Source organism: Colobus angolensis, unplaced genomic scaffold (genome assembly GCF_000951035.1).
Source record: "Colobus angolensis palliatus isolate OR3802 unplaced genomic scaffold, Cang.pa_1.0 Scaffold48, whole genome shotgun sequence".
Taxonomy (NCBI): Eukaryota; Metazoa; Chordata; class Mammalia; order Primates; family Cercopithecidae; genus Colobus; species Colobus angolensis.
Genome location: NW_012118265.1, coordinates 5,312,418 through 5,338,370, shown reverse-complemented (window position 1 = coordinate 5,338,370; position 25,953 = coordinate 5,312,418). Strand labels below are relative to the sequence as shown.

Sequence of the window (25,953 nt, the reverse complement as noted above, 5' to 3'; positions counted from 1 at the left end):
TCCAGTGGTTTCCATACATTTTTAGGAGCACGTTTGTTCCGTGCTTTTTTCTCTTCCCACTCACTACAACAATTTCTGTGCCTATCTGGAAACTATCTTTCCTAATTTGCCAATAACCACTCTTATTTCTCAACTTTAATAAGCACTGGTTCTTATTAGGACCAACATAATTATAATAAATTATAAGTAAGGAGAAAATAGGCCAGATTACATACATTTTACATATTGAGGGTCTGCAAGTCAGAAAATTTAATAACTGTTCAAGGACACACATTAACTGCTATAAGTGATTCAAATATAGATTTAGACAACTCAAATGAAATTGTTCTTTGCCCCCAAACTACAAAATATCACAAATTACAATCTACCATGTAAGGGCTATATATATACATCATCATCATATATTTATAAATTCTTATCCAGCCAACTTACATACATATCTCTTATCCTAAGACCTAGACGTAAATAAAATGGTGAAGTCATGTATGATAAAGCTCCATGAATTCCATCCTCAATATGATCATGAACAACTTGGACTCCAACATTTCGAAGTCTTGTAACATACATAAGTCCATCGTCTCTTAAGACATCATGTTGACAAGTAAGAATATAGGTTAGTGGCAAATTCTGTAACTGAGAATCATTGGCCAACAAGGGTAATGCTCTGCTGTCTGTAAGTCCTGGCAATGAATAACTAAGTCCTCCAAGAATTGGTTCAGTATATACATAGTCTTTACTATACTTCTCAGGAAGAAGAATACTCCAGTTAACAAACTTAAACAGATGTCTTGACTCCAGAGGCATGTGTTGGTTTCTTCTCATTGCCCGGGGAAGTGCTTCATCCTTGGTGAAATATAAGCTCACGAGTTTTATGGCTACATCCCTGGTCAAAACTATACCATGCTCATTTTCTCGGTGAGATGGCACATAAGAATCTGTTATCTGTAGGCCAGGGTAAAGTAAGACTTGCATCTTGATTTTATGTTTTATTTCAGCATCATTCTGCACCTGAAAATATATGGTAATATTCTGTAATACAAAATTTTCCAAAATACCAGGAGAATAAAATTTAATCTTAATTATCTAGTAATCATGAGATAAACAAATCTACATAAATTGATGTGATATATCATAATTATTTTTACAATATTTAAAATATATTTCCATGGCATGAAAAAAAATTCAAACCAATTTAAAATTGAAATTTTAAAAAATATTGATTTTGTGTGCGAGGAAAAAAGGAGAAAGAATAAGCGAAGAGAGGGAAAGAGACAGAGAATATACAAGGCGAGAGAGATATGCAGGATTTTTTGGTCAAAAGTCACAAATGAAAATGATCCAGTTCTAAAGATATTTCTAGGGGAAATTGACAGTACATATAAGTTTGTAAAAATCCTTCTTAAATAAAGTAACCAGAGTGAGTTGAAGAAATAAATATAGCTATTAAATCGTATTATTTCATTATAGAATCTAAAAAAAATCTTAAAAATTTTTATAATATGTTCTTTGGCAACAAGGTAGACATTACCAACATCATACCATAATTTTTAAGAAACATTATCCCAGTGCAAAAGCACATGGACCAAGGTGAAGAAAAAAAGCCAATCAACAGGTGTTTTATGAGAATGATGCAATGTTGGAGAAACAAAGGGAGAAAACTTTTTTAAAAAATTGATGTGCATAAGTTTGATACGCAAGGAAAAAATGTGAAGTACTTGATAAGGAGTGCCTTTTCTTTTCCAAAGAGAAAGGCATTTGAGGTCTCACCTATGACCCTGCAGACTGCAAGAGGAAACATTGAATTAATCTCCCAGGAGCTATTGCCTTGGCTAGAGGCTGGCATCTGGACAAATGAAAATACCTGCTGCTGCTCCAAGTGAAAAGCTCAGGACCACAGGATGTACCTCTATATTAACCATTCACCACAGTGGTTGGCTGAACAGAAAGGAAAAACTAAATTGAAGTCCAAGAGGTACCTCAGAAAAGGAAATGGTATCCTACCATCTCCACAACATACTTCCAAGATGCTAGAGGTTTAAGCTCCACAACGTACTTCCAAGATGCTAGAGGTTTAATGAGTGTAGAATGAAAATGAGCCAAAATAAAGTTAACTTACAGAAACTTTCCTAGATCCCAAATCTCTCTGCAGTGCCCTTAGGTAGATAACTTATTAATCAAAGATCGCTATCAATAGCCCATCCTGAGTCATCCTACTCTCAATCTCACTAATCTAGGGAAAAAAAAACAAACAAACAGAGAACACATAAACAGGGACAGGTCAAAAAGTGTCCATCAATACCCTTGCCTGATCCTACCTTTCCTTTCTGGAATGCCATATGGAATAAATCACTTCAACTAATGTGTCAGTATTTCCCATTTCTGTGTTCTCCATTATGTCATTTGTTACTTGCCATTCAAGGCATTTTTCCTCTCTAATATTCTTCAAAACCCATGCTAAAGTCAGTTCTCTTCAAGATATTGGAAAAGCACGTGAGTCAGATTCTCTGAGGTTGGCAATTTTGCCATAGTCTTAACAACTATGTTGCTTATCTAGTGTGTTTCAGATATTTTCTACACATTTTATATATACTTACAAGCATATATGTGTGATTATGCATGTGAATACCTGATCAAAGGAAACTCTTCTTTTTAAATTCCCAAATCTCTATTACCTCTTTAAGACCAATCGTCACTTTTCCCTTATTATACAAAAATGTACGTGATTAATCTTTCTACTTGGTTTTGAATTTCACAAACACTGACATGATACCTAAGTTGTCATTGTACCCCTTACTGGACCTAAGATACAGTCATTAATATCATATGGGAAAATAATTGAAAAATGAATATTTTAATAATATGGAAACCATAATATTATAAATCATAATATCTGATTTATAATTCTTTTAACAGGACACTATATCTGGAGCCAGGAATAATAAGATCCGAGAGACAGTAACAGGTATGAGACAAGTAGGTCCCAAAAGCAACGCTGAATGATTGACCTATCTATAGCTTACTTCTTTGCTCCTAGACCTATATGGTCTCAAAGACAACGAGCTAAGCAAAGTTCAAAAGTGCGCATAAACATTAATACCAAACCAAAACAAGCCTAGAATGGAGCATTCTACAAAATGGACATGAAGGAATGGATATATATTTCTGATTTTGTGGGTAACTAATATGTACTTCAGTGCAAAAAAATATGTGATATTCCTCTCAGGATGTTATTACTTTGTAAAGAACAAGAATGAAAAAGTAAAAGATCAAAAAAGTTGAGAGAACATATCTAGCTCATGGCCATGTCCTTAGAGTTTAGACACTGGTAACAGTATTTCAAATTTCTATTTACAGTTTTATCATATTTCCAATATAATAAAGACCTTTGGACAGCTAAGTAACTTAAAGGTTGTGGAAGAGTTTAAGTAAAGTCCATCCTTAATCTTTTTCAACAATGAACATTATTTTCATGAAAACACAATGGATACTACATATTTGAACTTTCTTTTATAATTAAACACGATTAATCCTAAACTTACGATATTTACAGTAAAATTGTCTCATATAAATTATTTGCTCTGCCCCTCCTTTATTAAGTCACCAAGTTTGAATCTCTAATTGGTTCAAGTTATAGGTTGTGTTTTTCAAGTTATAGGCCATGCCACTGGTATGATTGTCATCAAGAAAGTAATTTATTTATACCATGAAGACTGGTCTCCTAAGTCTATACTTCTGAGAGCAAAATTTGGGACCCAGTTCATGAAAATCTTCTATGCCATGCTAAAATGCTTGGAGTAAACATGTTGACCAGCACCATTTTCACTCCTACATCAGTGTTTTCCTTCACAAACAATCCTCCTGGACAGCATGAATTGAGAGTGGTGGCTGAAAGGAAGTTGGTAACAAAGTCAGAGAAGGGATGATCCATGACTTCATGTCCTGTGTCATTCTATGACTAAACTGCTTCAAAGCCCATTCGAAGCAGTAATCTGCCATGGACACCTGTGCTTGGCCTAAAGTCAACTCCGGACAGTCTGAGGCATTACTGAATCCTCTCCCATTTCCCAAGTGCCCTGTGACCATTCAAAGGACATGGCACTTTCCTAGAGAATGATAGTTTCCGCTGCCAGGGGAACATATTGCAGCCCTTGCACTTTTCCCCTCATCATCTACTACGCTTCTCAATCCAGTTACTGGTTCACAAGATACCCCACCATCTAGCTCCCTGGTGTGAGTGTGTGTTATTCAAATTCCTGCATACCCACGCCAACTTATCCGTAGCCTATCATCCATGTAAGGATGGATTTACATAAAATAATAACTTGTTATTTGAGGAGTTCCTACATTGCTATTGATAAGTATTGCTCACCAAACTTAACATATCTGTCATTTTCAACCCAGAGCATTCAACTTCATAGCAACTGTGACTGCTATCCCCACTAATTTTCCTTTCTATCAACTACCCCTAACAACCCCAAACCTGATTCCACTAATACACAACCAGCCAATGAGTATCTTGATAAACTATGAACCACCATGAAGAAATTCCAGTATGGGAGGATTTTTTGGCCTCATCCAAGCACACATGTCCCAACCATGCTGGAAATTGCAAAACTCTCACATGGGCTAGGCAGAGTCAAAGATAATCAACCTGCTCTCCTCCTTGCAGGTTAATCCTGTCCTTTCCTGATATTTATTCTTCCCCTAAAATCCCACTTCCCACTTTGTGTCCTAAAAGTATGACAGTAAAACAGATTATATCACTCAGAAGTGCAGGACTCACGGTGATAGCACTTCCAGGTGCAAGTAACAGAAGACAGATGTTTCTGCTTCTGATGGACTTCAGGTGACCTGTATAACACTGAGATGATGGGATTACACAGAGGTAAATGAACAAAATAATAGAAACTAACATACATAATATCTATGTATGGGACCTCATCCCATGTCCAAGAATGCTGCATGTCAATCATATTTTTCTAAAAATCATCACCATTAATTATAATTTCTGATTAATATTTGTTATTAAACTGTTTTTAAAGAATTTTTTTATATTTTTAAAGAAGTGTCACATATGTAATATCATATATAGCCATAGAAACATTGGATGCCATAGAAATATTATTATAAATAAGATGATAAGGCTTTATTACCACCTTATGATAGAAGATACAAATTAGAAGCAAAAGTATATTTAGAAAGACCAAAGCTATAAACCTAACTAAGTAGAGCTATCGTATATCATAGCTTCCTCTTTAAATTACCTACATTGAAATACTTATTTTTTAGAATATCTAATAGAGTAGGACTTACTAATTACTTCAAAATATCAAATCAATTCCCGTTATTTTATGAAAGTAAAAAGAATATCTCTGATCCTAAATAAGAGCAATGCACACATGATTTTAAAATAAAATGTGACCATGAAATTGGATTTAAGTGATATGATTAAAGTTTAGAAATACTTTTTCCTCTTAATTAAAGATTAAGGCACCATGTCCACAAAAGTTTTCTAAGCTATAATGATCATCCAGATCGTTGTGACCAGCGAGCCACATTAGTGACTTTAGGACACATCATGTGATGTTGCCAGGAAATCTAGCAATAACAGGTATAAGATATTCATTTCTTCTCAATAAAGAATACAATTGAAAAATGACAGGATAATATATGTGTCCTAATCCATGAGAAAATCCTTTTATAATGTGAATTGAAACAAATGAGTCATTTTTAAAAATATATCTCTCAGTAGTGATTATTGATACCGGATTTTAAAAACCAGAATCTATAACATATTATCGATCACAGGATCATGAGACATTGGAAGGAAATGAGCTCTATGATAACTTCAAAGTAAAAGTTGATGCTTATGACCCAAAATAAAAACAGTACAGGGAATAAAGTTTTTCTATGAAAATTTAATTCATGTAGAAAGCTTAGCAGTCCATGAAGAACAAATAATTTAAAGCATAATCATAAAAGTAAATAGGAAAGGATAAAGAAAATCACCTTTTTAAATGCTCATGAAGTACACTGAGTTCTTCTGCAGTCTGTTCATCTACATGCTGCACTATGTTCCCTCCGAACAGATAAATCAGAACATCTAAATAGACACTATGTTCCTATATAATTAATTTAAGAAATAGAATGACGTTCTATTACAACACACTCATTAGACATAAAACTCATGTCCTATTAGAATTCACTCATTCCTTCCCTCTGAAGGGTATAATCTATTCAAGAAGGATCCACCTTCCTGCCCCAAATGCCTCTCACTAGGCTCAGTCTTTCAACACTGCCACATTGGGGATCAAATTTCAACATGAGCTTTGACTGGGAAAGACCAATAGAATAGATATTATGTATGTTTAAGAAATAGAAATAGAATAATTTAAGAAATAGAATGATTTTTATTCACTTTTGTGCTGTCCTACAGATTTTACTGAGAAACACATCTCTGTTTGGTGCCTGTGTTTCTAAGCACTGTCCTGCTGAAAAGTTACAAGGTAGGGTATCACATTTTTATGAATCTGTATGGCTACATCCAATTGTTATTTCTTTTTTCTTTCTTTCTTTTCTTTTTGTTTTTTAGAGGCAGGGTCTTGCTCTGTCACCCATGTTGGAGTGCAGTGGTGTGATCCTAGTTCACTGCAAACCTCGAACTCCTCGGCCCAAGCAATCCTCCTGCCTCAGCCTATTGAGTTGCTGGGACTACAGGAGTGTACCACTACCCCTGGCTATTTTTATTTTTTTGCCTAGACTAGTCTTGAACTCCTGGCCTCAAGTAATCCTCCCCACTGGGCTTCCCAAAGTGTTGGGACTACAGGGATGAGCCAATACACCAAGCCCAATTGTTGTTTCAGTTATGCTTGCTACACTTGCAAAGCCAAGCAAATGTTACAAATATGCAAGAAGAAATTAGAGGTGTGGTAAGATGTTGCTTAATCACTATTGGGTAATTGTTGGACAGCTTTCAGAATCTCTACATTCCCCAAACCAGTTTCAGATGAAATTTTAGACCAGACTGCTATACAATTTTACATAGTAATTAGTATAATAATCTCTAAGCAGGGCATTCTCTAATTTTTACCCTCCATCACGCTCCTCATTTTACTCCAGCAAGATCTTTCAAATAAATGACATTATTTCAAGTAAATAGCAAACAAGTTCATGCTGGAAGAGTCCTCAGGAATCAACATGTCTAATGGTTTGCAAACTTTCTTCTTGGCAATGAAGTCCTCTTTTATTTTTCTCCTAAGAAAATTTACTTAGAGCTCTAAATATGAAGGGCAACTAAAGTGGAACACATTGGGTTGAAAGGAGGCCCAGGCATAGAAGCAAAGGGAGGCTTTGTTATCACTGCCGTTTTGGTTTCACAATAGGATTTTGTGTGTATGATGTCATAGATTAATATATACATATAGGTATATGTATATGTATATGTATGTATGTGCACATACACTTATATATGTATGTATAACATATATTTCAAGTGTATATGTATGTAAAATATGTATGTATATAAACTTCTTCTTGTGCTTTAATCCTGAATCTTATAATACTTAAGAGGAAATAAATTTTAAAAAATAAATAGACAGGCACCTAGAGTAACGTTTTGGTTCAAGTTTTTATAACTAAAGTCATATTTTAAAAAGTACAGAGCAGTGTTTCTCAAAAAGAAGTCTGAAGAAAACTAGTTTCATCATTTTTTTAAAATAGAAAGGTAAGAGAATGAAGAATAAAAATTACATGAACATCTCAACGGATGCATAAAATGACTTGACAAAATGCAATATCTTTTCATAATACAAACTCTCAGCTAATTATGTATAGAGGAAAGTACCTCGACATAATAAAGGCCATATAGACAAGCTCACAGCTAACATCATACTCAGTGGTGAAAAGCTGAAAGCTTTTCCTCTGAGATCAGGAACAAGACAAAGATACCCATTCTCACCATATCTATTTAACAAAATACTAGAAGACCTAGTCAGAACTATTAAGTAAACAAAAAAACAAACAAACAAAAACAGAAATAAAAAGCATCCAAACGAGAAAGAAGTAAAAATGTCTGGGCCAGGTGCGGTGGCTCACGCCTGTAATTCCAGCACTTTGGGAGGCTGAGGCGGGCGGATCACGAGGTCAGGAGACCGAGACCATCCTGGCTAACACTGTGAAATGCCGTCTCTACTAAAAATACAAAAATTAGCCAGGCGTGATGGCAGATGCCTGTAGTCCCAGTTACTCAGGAGGCTGAGGCAGGAGAATGGCATGAACCCAGAAGGCAGAGCTTGCAGTGAGTGGAGATCATGCCACTGCACTCCAGCCTGGGAGACAGAGCGAGACTCTGTCTCAAAAAAAAAAAAAGTGTGTTTGCAGATTACATGATATCAGATACAGAAAACCCTAAGACTCTACCGAAAACCTGTTAGTACAAGTAAATAAATTCAGTAAAGTCGCAGGATACGAAATCAATGTTCAAAAATCACTTGCATTTCTATGTACTAACAACATACTATCTTAAAAAGAAATTTTAAAAAATCCCATTTCAACAGCATCAAAAATAAGTACATAAATAAAACACGAGAAATAAATTTAACCAAGGAGGTAGAAAGATCTGTACACAGTAAGCTATAAAATATTAAAGAAAGAAATTGAGGAAGACACAAGTAAATGAAAAGATTAACCACGTTTCTGGATCCAAATAATTAATATTGTTAAAATGTCTATACTACACAAAGCAATGTACAGATTCAATGCAATTCCAATCAAAATTTCAATGGTATTTTTTACAGAAATAGAAAATTTATATAGAACCACAAAAGACTGAATAGTCAATATAATCTTGAGTAAAAAGAACAAACCTGGAAGCATGACAATCCCTTATTTCAAAATAAACTGCAAAGCTACAATAATCGAAACAGTATGGTACTGGCATAAAAACAAACATATAGACCAATGGAACAGAATAAAGAGCTAAGAAATAAATTGTTGTCTTAGTTCAGTTAGTGCTGCTGCAACAGAATGCCTGAGACTGGGTAATTTATTAAAAAAAAAACTGTCTCACAATTCTAGTGGTTGAAAGTTTCAAGATTGGGTATCTGCATCTGATAATGGCCTCTGGCTGCTTTAATCCATGGCTGAAAGAGAATCAGGAATCTGTATGTACAAAGAAATCACATGGCAAGAAAGGAAGCAAGAGAGAGAAACCAAGGAAGCCAAATTCTTTTTAATAATCTGCTGTCTCACAAATTAATTAATTCCCTGGAGAGCAAGAATTCACTCATTCCTTCCCTCTGAAGGGTATTAATCTATTCATGAAGGATCCACCCTCCTGCCCCAAACACCTCTCACTGGGCTCTGTCTTTCAACACTGCCACATTGGGGATCAAATTTCAACATGAGCTTTGACTGGGAAAGACCAAGCTATAGCAATGGTCAATTGATCTTTGACAAAGGTGCCAAGAACACACAAGAGGAAAAGACAGTCTTTTCAATAAAAAATGTTGAGAATTCTATATATCCACATGCAGAAGAATGAAAGTGGACATTCATTTCATTTCATATACAAATATCATCTCAAAATGATGCATCAAAGGTTTAACACTTAATATAAAACTGTATAGCTACTGAAAGAAAGTTTAGAGAAAAATGTCTTAATATTGGTCTAAGCAATAATTTGGGAGGTATGACTCCAAAAGTACAGGCAACAAAAGCAAAAATTGATACATGAGATTGCCTCAAACTAAAAAGCTTCTGCACTAAAGAAGAAACAATCGACAGAGTGAAGTGACACTCTACAAAATAGGAGCAAACATTTCAAACTATGGGTTCAATAAGGGGTTAATATTCAAAATGTATAAAGAACTCAACTAAATGGCAAGAAAACAAATAATCCAACTGAAAAATTGCAAATAGAACTGAGTAGACATTTCTCAAGAGAGAATGTACAAGTGGTCAACAGGTGTACAAAAAAGTGTTCGATGTCATCAATTATCCAGGAAATGCAAATTAAAACCCTAATGACATATCAGTTAATGCCTGTTAGAATGGCTACTATCAAAAAAGGGAAATAATAATAAGCATTGATAAAGGTATAGAGAAAAGGGACCCCTTGTACATTGTGGTTGGAAATGTCCGTTAGTGTATCCGTCATGGAAAACAGTACCAGATGATTCAGCAACACCACTTCTAGGTATATATCCAAAGGAAACAAAGTCAGTAACAAGAAGAGATATCTGTACTCGCATATTCATTGCAGCAGTATTCACAGTAGCCAAGATATGGAATCAAACTGTTTGTCAGTTGGATAAATGGATAAAGAAAATTTGGTGTGTGTGTGTATCTGCACATACACACACACAAACACACACAACGGGATATTATTAAGCCTTCAGAAAGAAGAAAATCCTATCATTGGTGACAACATTGATGAACCTGGAGGTCCTTACACTGAATGAAGTAAGTCAGGTAAAGACAGACAAATACTGCATAATCTTGCTTATATGTAGAACCTGAGAAAGTTAAACCCCTAGAAGTGGATAGTAGGTGGTGGTTATGAGGAGCTAGGGATATAGATGCAAGGGGATGGAGATGGGGAAATCGGGGAGATGCTGGTGAAAGATTACAAAGTTTCAGTTATGCAGGATGAATAAGTTCTGGAGATCTAATATTAAGTGCGGTGACTATAGTTAATAATACTGCGTACTCAAAATTTGCTAAGATAGATCTTAAACATCCTCACTATACAGAAAAAATAAATGGCAACTATGTTAGGTAATGAGTATGTTACTTAGCTTGTGTTAATTGTTTCAAAATGCATACATATATCAAAACATCATGTTGTACATCTTAAATACATATGATTTTTCGTTTTCAATTGTACCTCAATACAACCTTACAAAAGAGAAAAAAAAAAAAACAGAAAATAAGAGAGGTGGAATTCTTCCCAAATTATTTAATGAGGCTAGTGTAATTTTTCTCTCAAAACCTGACAGAGGCAGGAGGCCGAGGTTGCAGTGAGCCGAGATCGAGCCACTGCACTCCAACCTGGGTGACAGAGCAAAACTCCATCTCAGAAAAAAAAAAAAAAAAACCTGACAAAAAGTGTTAAAAAATGAAGATTAATCTCAAAAATACAAAACATTTAATGAACTAGAGCAAACAGAAAGCAGCAATGTATACAAATTTTAATTCATCATGACCAAGTAAGGCTCATGCCTAGAATGTAAGCATAATTTAACATTTAATGTTTAAAAGTCAATTGGCATAATTTACCACACTAAAAGAATAAATAAGAAAAATTACACAATCATCTCAATAGTTGCATTAAACTCATTTCACTAATTCAACACCCATTTATGCAAAAACTATCAGCAAACTAGGAGTAGAAATAACTTCCTCAATCTGACAAAAGCTAACTAGTAACTTCAGGTAATACTATATTTATTGATGAAATACTGAAAAATTTCATCTGAAAATACAAAGCAAGACAGTTATATTAAATATTTTACTAGAGGCCCCAGACAGTGCATTAGTAAAAGAAAAATTAAAAGGAGTAAGTACTGGGAAGCAAGAACTAAAACTGTCTCTAGTCATTGAAAATATAATTGTATAGAAAATCCTAGGAAACTAAAACAAAAGCAAAAACAAAAATGAAACAAAGAACACTAGAGTTATAAGTGAGTTTATTGAGGATATGATGGGAAAAGGGCAATATCAAAATTGATTGTATTTCTACATATCATAGAAATAAGTTCCAAATTCCTAATTCCAATATGTTCCAAATAAACATTCAGAAAACACTATTTTTAATAAAATGTTAAAAAATATTGGTAAAATTTGAGAGAAGATTTCCATGATTTCTACACTGAAAATAGCAAAATGTTGCTGAGAAACTGAAGGGGATCTAATAAAAGTATGAGACATGCCATGTACATTAATTGGAAAACTCAATATTATTGAGATGTCAATCTTCCCCAAAGTTATAGACTCAACGCAATCCTAATAAAAAATCAGTTAGTCTTTCTTTTTAAAAATTGGAAAGATAATCTAATATTTTAATGAGAAAGATATGGAATACTAGAAACATTTTTTTTAAAGAAGAACAAAGTTGACGTCAGTGTAGTATTGGCAGTAGGATAGACATGTATATTAATGGAACAAAATAATCCAGAAATAGTTACACTAAAGTTAAATAAACGTTTACTCAAGTGCCACTGTAATTCAATGGGAAAGAATGGTCTTTTCAACAAATGGTGCTGGAAGAATTGAATTATCTATAGAAAAAAAAAATGAGCCTCAACTTCTACCTCGTATCATAAAAACAAATATAATGTACCTGTTGAGTGACCGCTGTTGCTAAATTGCCCCCAGAACTGTCTCCTGAAATGCAGATTCGGGTGGGATCCACTCCATATTTTGTAAGAATTTTTTCCAGAAGAAAAAATTTGACTGCAGCAAGGCCATCTTCAAACTGAGCAGGAAAGTGGTGTTGAGGAGCTAGCCTATAACTTTAAAGAAAGAATAATAAAGCATTTACATTGTATCTGTTCATTTAATTCTCAAATACCAAATAGATGCAATTTAACGCCAGCCTTTCTTGTTCAGTGTTCTAAAAATCAAGCCTAAGTTTTCTACTAACTCTTGATTAAAATGAAAATTATTTTAATAAAGTATAAGGTCTTCAATCTTGTACCTAAAGTCCATGGATGGCATTATTTGTGAGGAGCCAGGGGAGTTTTATGAAATTCCTAAGAATTGTAAGCAAAATTTTTAGTCCAAGTGTGTTTTAGAATGGAGATGGTCTATGGCTTCCATCATATTCTCAATATAACTCATAATCCAAACACTTCTTTAAAACCCTTATTTAAAAAGCACAATGGATTGCAAATCTGAGAGCATATTGTAGGCAGTGTCCTATTTTATCAAGGTCATTTAGGTAAAAGTTTTACAAGCTGACTGTGCATATACTTCATCATGGATAATATCCAGTAGTTATTACTAGATAAAAATTTTGAAATATAAATAAAATTTAAATATGCCAGAGAGCTTGCTTATTTCTGGTAAATTCATTTGTATGGCAAATTATCACACAATTCTTTTCATGGGCACAAATAGATTATTTCCCCAGTATATGTGGACTGGTAAAACAGGAAAATACTTCTAGCAGCCTATTCGTAGAGCTTTTCCTTTTTGATCTTCAGAATGCTAAAACGTGTATGTTTCTATAGCCAATGTTGGTAATAGGGTTCTTAGAATTTTATTATAAGCTATCTAGAAAACTCTAAGTAATCTGTAGCTTAGACATAGATGTGTACCAAAAAGATGTTGGTATCTTTACTTAAAATGCAGTGGATTTATACTTTTTAGACAAAGAATAACACAAAATGTAGGGATTTGATAGAATGTATAAGCCAAGAACAAACTTATATTATTATATCAAAACAGATATAAAGTAGTATTTAGATTACTTCAAAACTATGAAATTAAAGTTTTCTTGCCTGCTCAAATACAATCCAATATCCTAAATGTATAATAGTTAATATACTTCCTTCTGTCCAGCTATGTTACTTGGGACACTACTAGAACCTTATAGGACCTGAGTCTTACATGTCTAGAGCAAGTGTTTCCAAAACTGCTTACCCTGGGGTATAATTCAGATATTCTCACAATCACAGAAAAATAATGGGACACTGAAACTCTTTGAGGAGCAGTCTATGATGCAAAAGGTGACAAGTAAAATATATTAATTTAAAAAATTATATTTGAAGCACAGCTGACTTGATGTGGGAATCAAACCTCTACATGGCAAAGGCAAAACTCATAGTAGCCACACACACACACACACACACACACACACACACAACAAAACAAAACGTTCTCTTACTCCACGCCTACAACGACAGCATCAAGTGTGTTTGCAGTCCATCTATTCAGGAAGTCAAAAGCCCTCTGTTCTGAAATGAAGAAATAAACATCAAAGTATCTCCTGTAATTAGAAAGCAGTAGAAACAGTTACAGATATGAATGTGAAAATAACTGTGGTTTGTGAATATCACACAGGAGCTTTTATTTCCACCCCCTATTTCCAAGCAGATGGACCTGAATCCACATGGCACACTCTCCCCTTCCTAGTCTTTTCAGCTACTCTCTCCAGGGAGAAAAGGATGGCTTTACCGATTATTTTGGGGAGGATAAACTAGAATAGGTTCAGCCTATTGTAATTTCATCTTGACATCTGCTGTCTGTACACAATGACCCTTCCCAGGACCCTTTGTATCCTGGTGCATTTTACTTCATCTGAACTAATCGTAATGTTTTGACTTGCATTTATGTGAACTCTGTGTGTAAGTTTTTAATTAGTTCAGAAGTCAGAGGAAAAAGAAAGTAATAGTATGTTTTAAATCTCTAAACATGGTTCTTCAAAACCTCTGTCCTCTTTGAAGATGCCACATAATAAAATAGTCCAGTAACATTGGAATTAAGACAGAGTCTAAGGAATAATAACCAGATATGAGAGAGCCTCTGGCAGGTCAGTGTGAAGACTTGATATACATATGAGTTTTGACATGCTTGACGTACAAGCCATTGACTTTCCCCAGACATGTAACACACACACACACACACACACACACACACACACACCTTTCCCCAGGTCCCCACATATCCTATTTACCAGGGCTCTGGCCAATCACCTTGGTAAATTCTGTGACATCTGCTGCTGCTTTATTTACCACAAGATCCTAGAAATCCAGAGAATTCTAGAGTTGTGATCAAATTCCAGACTTTTCTGGACCTTATCTTGCACATTAACAAAACTGCAAAGTAAAAACTAACCACTGGGTATATATATAAACTGGAAAACAGGAAAGTAAGTCACCTAGTCTTTTAAATAGACAAAAATAATGTTTTATTAAAGATTAAGTTAATTTTCAAGAAAAAGCCATGCATAGATAAAGACCAAAACGTCCAAGACCTAAGAACTCTCTGAACTTCACCGTGTTAACAAAAGATCATATTTTCTATTTTTTTAAAATATCTTCAGATTAGGGAGACATAGCTTCCCATGTAAAACAAAAGTGTGCTCCAGAGACCAAAAAGAGGGTCTGTGGCTTAAATATGGAGAATCAGCTGGTACCCCTCAATCAGAATCAGATCTATATATGTAAATAAAAGATTCAAACTTATTCAAATAGTTCAAAAGAGCTGATTCCTGATTGGGTGGTTTCCAAGCCCCAAACTGAAAGTCTGTTAGATACCCCTTTCAAGCAACTGGTGGGAGGAGTTTTCTAGTCAAGGTGTTTCAGCTTGGAAACATCTTAGCTCAGGGGCACAAACAGAATGTTTGGATCTGCCTTCTCTGGGAACAAAGGGATGTGTGTCCACCCTTTTCTCACTCATTATGGACACTGAGTTCTTAGTATCATAATTTGGTATCTTTATCAGCCACGGGGAGTCCGTTTCATCCAGAGAACTTGGGGTCTTATTTCCAGTTTCATTACATAACCAATATTTTCCTGTATTTCTTAGTTTTCAAAGCAACTTTGATATGTTTTAGAGAAGAAAAAAGAGGAAGCCTAGGGGAAAAGAAAGAAAATTAAAATTAGCAAATACTAGAAAATAGTTATAATGTTTTTTTCTTGGTGAAAAAATAGAAAGTATCTAAGTCTTTTCCAGTTTATTCACATATGTTTGGGAGATCTGAAAACAAATAGGGTGTAAATATAAAACCAAAATATTGAAAAAAGACATCTAGAATTTAGCTAAGCAGAATGTTGGAATGTCATACCCTGAATAACAATTCTCACAGTTTTAGAAATTATTGATCACAGTCATTGCCTATGTCAGTAAAAGAGATATAAACCTAATAATCAGGAATACTTATTATTTTTCAAAGTGATATTTTCCCATCAGTGGCCATTTCTTTTATGCTTACTCAAGTCCTAGGTAATGTGTATATGAACACTTGGATATTTCATAGACCTCAAAAAACTTCAGTGGAATGAATACATTTCTTTGGAGAGAAATGAGGCAAACTTGGTATTTATCTTATCGAGAAAGCAGGCTATTCTGACCATTTTAATGCATGATATAAATTAAATTATAGATGAAATTTAATTTGTTGAAAACATAAAGAAGGTAAAAAAATTCATAAAAGAAAAGAGTTAGAACATTCTGGAAAATATTCCCTGTGGAGATCATCAGATGTCCCTCTCATTCACTCTGTGTGTACTTTTTTTCTTCAGAAAAACATTTATTGGATAATCACTGTATGAAAAATGCCTAAAAAGACAAGTAGGGAACCTAGACTTTATGGGAAGAGTTTACTATCACATAGTACTATTTTGTGTTTTCTTTTTAGAGTCAATACTAACGACTGCATTCTAAGTCTTACTACTATTTATATTATGTTATCAATAACTGCAAACTTGATCTTGTAGCAACCAATAGCAAATGCTTTTGACTTGTTAATTAAAACTTCTGCATCCCCTCAATATTTCTGCTTCAATTCAGATCCCAAGAAAAAAAGTTTTAGTAATTGACTTTATATCGTATTTTCATTTGTTATATATTCATTCAATATAAAAGCTAAGGATAATAAAAAACAAAACAAAAACTGAATTTAAAATCCCCATAATATTATTTGCCAAACATATGTCTATGTCTCTTTATTAGATATCTAACATTTATATCTATACTTATCCATATCCAGACAAGTATATATATAGATATCAAAAACATAGAGCTAGCTACACTTTTTTCTTACACAGTGAACTTACTGGAACTTCCAAAACAAAAACCACCACCATGAAAATATATTACAGCTCTCCTTCGGGTTTCTGACTTTCTTCTTGGCAAGTACAATCGTACTGGAATATCAACAAATGTTGTATCAGTCACTGTGATGTATTCATCTGAAACTGGTTGGGTATAATCCAGCCTGAATATCATGGATATAAACTCTTCATATCTCATAATACCCATATTTTCCAAACACATAGCCTGTAAGAACAAAACAAACAAAATTAAATATTTAGATATGTAAATAACACCAAATGTATATGAAAAGAAAGTTTAAAAGAAAGAAAAAATAAGAAAAGTAAACAGAAAGAAATAGACTATTTATAAATATTATTTCCAAATAATACTGTAAACATCTTATTGCATAATCTTCTTGCCCTTGAAAATCTCAAATATCTGGCAAGCTGGCGGAATAGGAATAGTCGCGGTCTGCAGCTCCCAGTGAGAGCAATGCAGAAGGCAGGTGATTTCTGCATTTCCAACTGAGGCATCCAGTTCATCTCACTGGGATTGGTTAGGCAGTGGGTGTAGCCCACAGAGGGCGAGCAGAAGCAGGGTGGGGCAGTGCTTCACCCAGGAAGTGCAAGGAGCCAGGGGACCTCCTTCCCCCAGCCAAGGGAAGCCATTGAAGGACTGTGCTACCCAGCTGAGATACTACGCTTTTCCATGGTTTTTACAATCTGCAGATCAGGAGATTCTCTCGTGTGCCTACAACACCAAGGTCCTGGGTTTCAAGCACAAAACTGGGTGGCAGTTTGGGCAGACATGGAGCTAGCTGCAGGAGTTTCTTTTGTACCCCAGTGGTGCTTGGAGCTGCAGTGAGACAGAACCGTTCACTCCCCTGGAAAGGGGGCTGAAGCCAGAGAGCCAAGAGGTCTTGATCAGAGGGTTCCACTCCTGTGGAGCCCAGCAAGCTAAGATCCACTGGCTTGAAATCCTCACTGCCAGCACAGTCGTCTGAAGTCAACCTGGGATGATCTAACTTGGTAGGGGGAGAAGGGTCTGCCATTACTGAAGCTTGAGTAGGTGGTTTTCCCCTGACAGTGCTAAGGAGACTGGGAGGTTTGGACTGGGTGGAATTCAGCACCACGTAGCAAAGTGTCTGTGGCCAGACTGCCTCTCTAGGTTCCTCCTCACTTGGCAGGGCATATCTGAAAGAAAGGCAGCAACCCTGGTCAGAGGCTTACAGATAAAACTCCTGAGACAGAGAAGCTGGGGGAAGGGGATGCTGTGGGTGCAGCTTCAGCAGACTTAAACTTTCCTGCCTGCTGACTCTGAAGAGAGCAGCTGATCCTGAGAAGGAGGAGTCTCCCAGCAGAGTGCTTGAGCTCTGCTAAGGGACAGATTGTCTCCTCAAATGCGCCTTCGACCCCTTGCCTCCCAACAGGGAGACATCTCCCAGCAAGGGTCAACAGACACCTCATACAGGAGAGCTCTGGCTGGCATCAGGATGGTGATCCTCTGGGATGAAGCTTCCAGAGGAAGCAGCAAGCAGCAATCTTTGCTGTTCTGCAGCCTCCACTGTTGATACCCAGGCAAACAGAGTCTGGAGTGGACCTCCAGCAAACTGCAACAGACCTGCAGAAGAGGAGCCTAACTGTTAGAAGAAAAACTGACAAACAAAAAGCAACAACATCAACATCAACAAAAAGGACCCCATCCAGAGGTCATCAGCCTCAAAGATCAAAGGTAGATAAATCCATGAAAATGAGGAAAAACCAGCCCAGAAACGCTGAAAATTCCAAAGACCAGAATGACTCTTTTCCAAATGATCGCAACTCCTCTCCAGCAAGGGCACAAACATGGATGGAGAATGAGATTGATGAATTGACAGAAGTAGGATTCGGAAGGTGGGTAATAACAAGCTCCTCTGAGCTAAAGGAGCATGTTCTACCCCAATGTAAGGAACTAAGAACCTTGATGAAAGGTTATGGGAACTACTAACTAGAATAACCAGTTTAAAGAAGAACATAAATGACCAGATGGAGCTGAAAAACACACCACAAGAACTTCGTGAGGCATATACAAGTATCAATAGCTGAATCAATCGAGTGGAAGAAAGGAGATCAGAGATTGAAGATCAATTTAATGAAATAAAGTGTGGAGACAAGATTAGGGGGAAAAAAAGAATGAAAAGGAACAAACAAAGCCTCCAAGAAATCTGGAACAATGTGAAAAGGCCAAACCTACGTTAGATAAGTGCACCTGAAAGTGACAAGGAGAATGGAATCAAGTTGGAAAACACACCTCAGGATATTATCCAGGAGAACTTCCCCAGTATAGCAAGATAGGCCAATATTCAATTTCAGGAAATACAGAGAATACCATTAAGATATTCCTTGAGAAGAGCAACTCCATGACACATAATCATCAGATTCTCCAAGATTAAAACAGAGGAAAAATGTTAAGAGCAGCCAGAGAGAAAGGTCAGGTTATCTACAAAGGAAGGCCCATCAGACTAACAGTGGATCTCTCTGCAGAAACTCTACAAGCCAGAAGAGAGTGGAGACAAATATTCAACATTCTTAAAGAAAAGAATTTTCAACCCGGAATTTCATATCCAGCCAAACTAAGCTTCATAAGCAAAGAAGATACAAAATCTTTTCCAGACATGCAAATGCTGAGGGATTTTGTTGCCACCAGGCCTACTTTGCAAAAGGAAATATGGAGGAAATATGGAAAGGAAAGAAATATGGAAAGAAAATAAATATGGAAAAGAAAAACTGGTACCGGCCACTGAAAAAGCACACCAAAATATAAAGACCAATGACACTCTGAAGAAACTGCATTGACTAATATGCAAAATAACCAGCTAGCATCAGGATGGCAGGATCAAATTCACACATAACAATGTTTACCTTAAATGTAAATAAGGTAAACAATGTTTACCTTAAATGTAAATGTAAATAATTCCCCTATTAAAAGACACAGGCTAGCAAATTGGATAAGGAGTCAAGACTCATTAGTGTGCTGTATTCAGGAGACCCATCTCACACTGAAAGACACACATAGGCTCAAAATAAAGGGAAGAAGGGAGATTTACCAAGCAAATGGAAAGAGAGAGAAAAAAAAGCAAGTGTTGCAAACCTAGTCTCTGATAAAACAGACTTTATACCAACAAAGATCAAAGAAGACAAAGAAGGACATTACATAATGGTAAAGGTACCAAGGCAACAAGAAGAGCTAACTATCCTAAATATATATGCATCCAATATAGGAGCACCAGGTTTCATAAAACAAGTTATTAGAGACCTTCAAAGAGACTTAGACTCCCACACAATACTAGTGGGAGACCTTAACATCCCACTGTCAACATTAGACAGATCAACGAGACAGCAAATTAACAAGGATACTCAGGACTTGCACTCAGTTCTGGACCAAGTGGACCTAATAGTCATCTACAGAACTCTCCATCCCAAATCAACAGAACATACATTCTTCTCAGCAGCGCATAGCACTTTTTCTAACATCGGCCACATAATTGGAAGTAAAACACTCCTCAGCAAATACAAAAGGATGAAAATCATGAAAAACAGTCTCTTGGACCACAGCACAATCAAATTAGAACTGAGGATTAAGAAACTCACTCAAAATGGCAGAACTACATGGAAGTTGAACAACCTGCTCCTGAATGACTACTGGGTAAATAACTAAATTAAGGCAGAAATAACAAAGTTCTTTGAAACCAGTGAGAATGAAGAGACAATGTATCAGAACCTCTGGGACGCAACTAAAGCAGTGTTAAGAGGGAAATTTATACCACTAAATGGCCACATGAGAAAGCTATTGGTCTGAAATCGACACCCGAACATCACAATTAAAAGAACTTGAGAAGCAAGAGCAAACAAATCCAATTTTTGAAAAGATTAACAAGCTAGATAGACCACTGGCTAGACTAATAAAGAAGAAAAGGGAGAAGAATCAAATTGACGCAATAAAAAATGATAAAGGGGATATCACCACTGATCCCACAGAAATACAAACACCTCTATGCAAATAAACTGGAAAATCTAGAAGAAATGGATAAATTCCTGGACACATACACCCTCCCAAGACTAAACCAGGATGACGTCAAATCCCTGAATAGATCAATAACAAGTTCTGAAATTGAGGCAGTAATTAATAGCCTACCAACAAAAAAAAAGCCCAGGACCAGACATATTCACAGCCAAATTCTACCAGAGGTACAAAGAAGAGCTGGTATCATACCTTCTGAAATTATTCCAAGCAATAGAAAAACACGACTCCTCCCTAACTAATTTTATGAGGCTGGCTTCATCCTGATACAAAAAACTGGCAGAGACACACACACAAAAAATTTCAGGCCAATATCCCTGATGAACATAAATGCGAAAATACACCATAAAATATGGGCAAACCAAATCCAGCAGCACACCAAAAAGCTTATCCACCACAATCAAGTAGGCTTCATCCCTAAGATGCAAGTTTGGTTCAACCTATGCAAATCAATAAACATAATGTATCACATAAACAGAACCAGTGACAAAAAATTCAATAGATGTAGAAAAGACCTTCTATAAAATTCAACATCCTTTCATGCTAAAAACTTTCAATAAACTAGGTATTGATGGAACATAACTCAAAACAATAAGAGCTATTTATGACAAACCCACAGCCAATATCACACTGAATGGGCAAAAGCTGGAACCATTCTCTTTGAAAACTGGCAAAAGACAAGGATATGCTTTCTCACCACTCCTATTCAACACAATATTGGAAGCTCTGGCCAGGGCAATAAAGAAATAAAGCGTATGAAAATAGTAAGAGAGGAAGTCAAATTGTCTGTTTGCAGAAGACATGGTTGTATATTTAGAAAATCTCATCATCTCAGCCCAAAAACTCCTTAAGCTGATAAACAACTTCAGCAAAGCCTCAGGATACAAATCATTGTGCAAAAATCACAAGCATTCCCATACACCAGTAATAGACAAGCAGAGAGCCAAATCATGAGTCAACTTCCATTCACAATTGCTACAAAGAGAATAAAATACCTAGGAATACAACTTATACGAAATGTGAACAACCTCTTCAAGGAGAACTACAAACCTCTGCTCAAGGAAATAAGAGAGGACACAAACAAATGGGAAAAAAAATTCCATGCTCGTAGATAGGAAGAATCAATATCATGGAAATGGCCATACTGCCCAAAGTAACTTATAGATTCAATGCTATTCCATTAAGCTACCATCGACTTTCTTTGCAGAATTAGAAAAAACTACTTTAAATTTCATGTGGAACCAAAAAAGAACCTGTATAGCCAAGACAACTCTAAGCAAAAAGAACAAAGCTGGAGGCATCACACTACCTGACTTCAAATTATACTACAAGACTACAGTAACCAAAACAGCATGGTACTGGTACCAAAACAGAGATATAGACCAATGGAACAGAACAGAGTCCTCAGAAATAATACCACACATCTACAGCCATCTGATCTTGGACAAACCTGACAAAAACAAGCAATGGGGAAAGGACTCTCTATTTAAAAAATGGTGCTGGGAAAACTGGCTAGCCATATGTAGAAAGCTTATACTGGACCCCTTCCTTACATCTTATACAAAAATTAACTCAAGATGGATTAAAGACTTTAATGTAAGACCTAAAACCGTAAAAACCCTAGAAGAAAACTTAGGCAATACCATTCAGGACATAGGCATGGCAAAGGCTTCATAACTAAATCACGAAAAGCAGCTGCAGCAAAAGCCAAAATCTACAAATGGGATCTAATCAAACTAAAGAGCTTCTGCACAGCAAAAGAAACTACCATCAGAGTGAACAGGCAACCTACAGAACGGGAGAACATTTTTGCAATCTACCCATCTGACAAAGGTCTAAAAGCCAGAATCTATGAGGAACTTAAACAAATTTGCAAGAATAAAACAATCCATCAAAAAGTGGGCAAAGGATATGAACAAACACTTCTCAAAAGAACAAATTTATACAGCCAAACAAACATACAAAAAAGAGCTCATCATCACTGGTCATTAGAGAAATACAAATCAAAACCACAATGAGATACCATCTCACACCAGTTAGAACAGCGATCATAAAAAAGTCAGGAAAAAACAGATGCTGGCGTGGATGCAGAGAAATAGGAACACTTTTACACTGTTGGTGGGAGTATAAATTAGTTCAACCATTGTGAAATACAGTGTGGCGATTCCTCAGTGATTTTTGATCAGAAATATCATTTGACCCAGCAATCCCATTACTGGGAATATACCCAAAGGATTATGAATATTTCTACTATAAAGACACATGCACACTTATGTTTATTGCAGCACTATTTACAATAACAAAGACTTGGAACCAACCAAAATGTCCATTAATGATAGAATAGATAAAGAAAATGTGGCACATATACACCATGAAATACTATGCAGCCATAAAAAGGAATGAGTTCGTGTCCATTGTAGGGACATGGATGGAGCTGGAAGCCATCTTTCTCAGCAAACTAACACAGGAACAGAAAGCCAAACATTGCATGTTCTCACTCATAAGTGGGAATTGAACAATGAGAACACATGGGTACAGGGAAGGGAACATCATGCACCAGGGCCTGTAGGGAGTTGGGGGGGAAAGGGAAGTGACAGCATTAGGACAAATACCTAAGGTATGCTTAAAACCTAGATGACAAGTTAATAGGTGCAGCAAACCACGATGGCACGTGTATACCTATGTAACAAACCTGCACGTTCTGCACATGTATCCCAGAACTTGAAGTAAAAGACAAAAAAAAAAAACCAAAAAACAAAAGATAAATCCTTGTGTATAAAAAGAAGAAAATCTCAAATATTTAGTATTTTAGACTGAGAGCTGTCCTATTCAAAATCCATTAATTTACTAGTAGTTTTTTTATGTTGTTGTAATTATTTTTGATTTGTAATTTTTTTCAGGGAAAAAAACCCATTTTGTAGGCATGCTGTCATGTTTTCTTTCTTCATTGTTCATTTTATTTAATTCAAAGTTTTAAATATCGTCATATGACCACACTGGTAATAATTCAAATATTTTGGCTTTCAATGCCAAAAAGATTAGTGCACTTTCCTCACCCTTAAATTCCATATTTGAGGTCCTTGAAAAAAGTTGCCTTTGGTATTTCTGACCAGCTTTTCCAGGACTTTTGTGTTATGTCACTGGACAGTTTACTCATAAAAAAATCTTAAAAATTACATGGTTGATAACACAGTAAACAATCTTAATTATTATAATTATTCCAAGGAAATTAAGGTATTTACAGGGCAATTGAGAACATCTAACCACTATACTTTATTTTCTTAATTTTAATTTATTATTATTATTTTTTTTGAGATGGAATCTTGCTCTGTCATCCAGGCTGGAGTGCAGTGGCATGACCTAGGCTCACTGCAACCTCCGCATCCTGGATTCAAGTGATCCTCCTGCCTCCGCCTCCCCAGTAGCTGGGATTACAGGCATGCGCCACCACAGCTGGCTAATTTTTATATTTTTAGTACAGATGGGGTTTCTCCATGTTGGCCAGGCTGGTCTTGAACTCCTAGACTCAGGTGATCCACCTGCCTTGGCCTCCCAAAGTACTGAAATTACAATCGTGAGCCACCGTGCTAACCCCTATACTCTAATGACAAGGAAGTATGCAGAAACTCTAAGTTGTAGCCAGTAAATGTCAAAGCCAAGTTTGCATCCATTTAAACCAGCATCTTATGCTACTACTTACTAGCTGGTTGACATTAAGAAAATTACTCTCTGTAGCTCAATTTCCTTGTCTGTATGATAGTAATAATAATAAATCTTTCAGTGGGCTATAGTGGGGTTTAAACAAGTTAATGGTCTGCGATACAAATGAGATAATCAAGGAAGGGAAGATAGCATTCTCTCTGTGGAACTGACACTTGCTTACCCACATATGCTTACTCAGGAAGAGCATTGGAGAAAAGTTATGGAGAAGGTAAGCCTCTAGAAGTGATTACAGGGGAAAATATTAGCAGATATCAGAAGGAGCTGACTGTGGTTTCACAAAACAAATGTATTGTTTGCCGTACAAAGCATCAAAAGACAGCCTCTCCTTCTTAGACCATGGATTGCTCGCTTTTTTCTGATCATCTTCTGCTGTTGCCTTCTCCTTTGAGCCTCTTATTGTTACCCTTTCTGGAAGCTATCTGGCTTGGCAGAAAGAGTATGGGTTTCAAAATGAGACAGTTTAGAGTTCAAATTATGGAGTTGTTACTTTTTACCTGCAGGTGTTCTTCTCAGTCTCTTCCCCCACCCCATAACTAGATAAAAATGATTGCAGGATAGTGGGAAATCAATGGAAGTGCATATTATACAAAGCCTATACAATTTAAGAACTCAAAAATATTAGTTTCTAATCCTATCTCTTCCTTTTAAAGGAGCTATTTTTGCATGAATTTGTAATTCATTCTGCACATGCCAAGTCAGATAATCCCTGAAAACCAGCAATTTAGAATTGAAGATGGACAATTAAAGCCATTAAATAGTAAGAGCCTTAAATTCATGTCAAAGAGTTACAAATATCAATAACGTATATCTGAACAACTAAAAGATAATTATGGGACTAGGTTGTTCCTGAAAGTTCAAATTTAAGTCAAGTTCTCAAATAAACCTCAAAGCCATTTATTTTATACATGTCACAATAAATTTATTTTATACATGTCACATTTAGACATAAAGTCTTAGAAATGAGAATTCTGTCTCAGTGTTTTGCACAGATGTAGGAAGTTTTATTTACTTAATATTATTTAATTAATTTACTCAAACAAGCAATGGTTCTTTCAAAATGGTGATATTAATACTATTAATAAAAGAGCTCATAAGCACCCATTTTTCATCAATAAGTCATCCCAATATCGAACAGAAAAAAATGTTAACCTTACCATAAACGTACAAGTTTTAGCGACGGCATCCAAGGCCATTATTTTCCAGCTTTCTTCAATGTTGTCTGGTATGGGTGTGTAAAAATGAGAGACAAAAATAACACAGAGCAGCCCCAAACAGAGAGCTTTTAGCATCATAATATCCGTTTTTCCAGCTTCTTCACAGTACTGAGATTAAAATTTTTCATAAACACTGAATAGTAACCAGTAGAGCAAATGTAGACTTGGGAACTCTCTCAGGTAATGTGATCGTCTT

The 25,953-nt window shown here is 35.8% G+C and overlaps 1 protein-coding gene across 1 annotated transcript; it reads right to left on the bottom strand.

Annotated features, from left to right (window-relative positions):
• Positions 1-228: 228 nt before the first annotated feature.
• Positions 229-25,953, bottom strand: LOC105523921 (arylacetamide deacetylase-like 2). Its single transcript, XM_011958967.1, has 5 exons — positions 25,698-25,953; positions 16,782-17,004; positions 13,889-13,958; positions 12,341-12,512; positions 229-1,008 (listed from the first exon to the last, which is right to left on the bottom strand). The coding sequence occupies exons 1-5, from the start codon at positions 25,833-25,835 to the stop codon at positions 406-408; spliced, it is 1,206 nt and encodes a 401-aa protein (XP_011814357.1). The 5' UTR covers positions 25,836-25,953; the 3' UTR covers positions 229-405.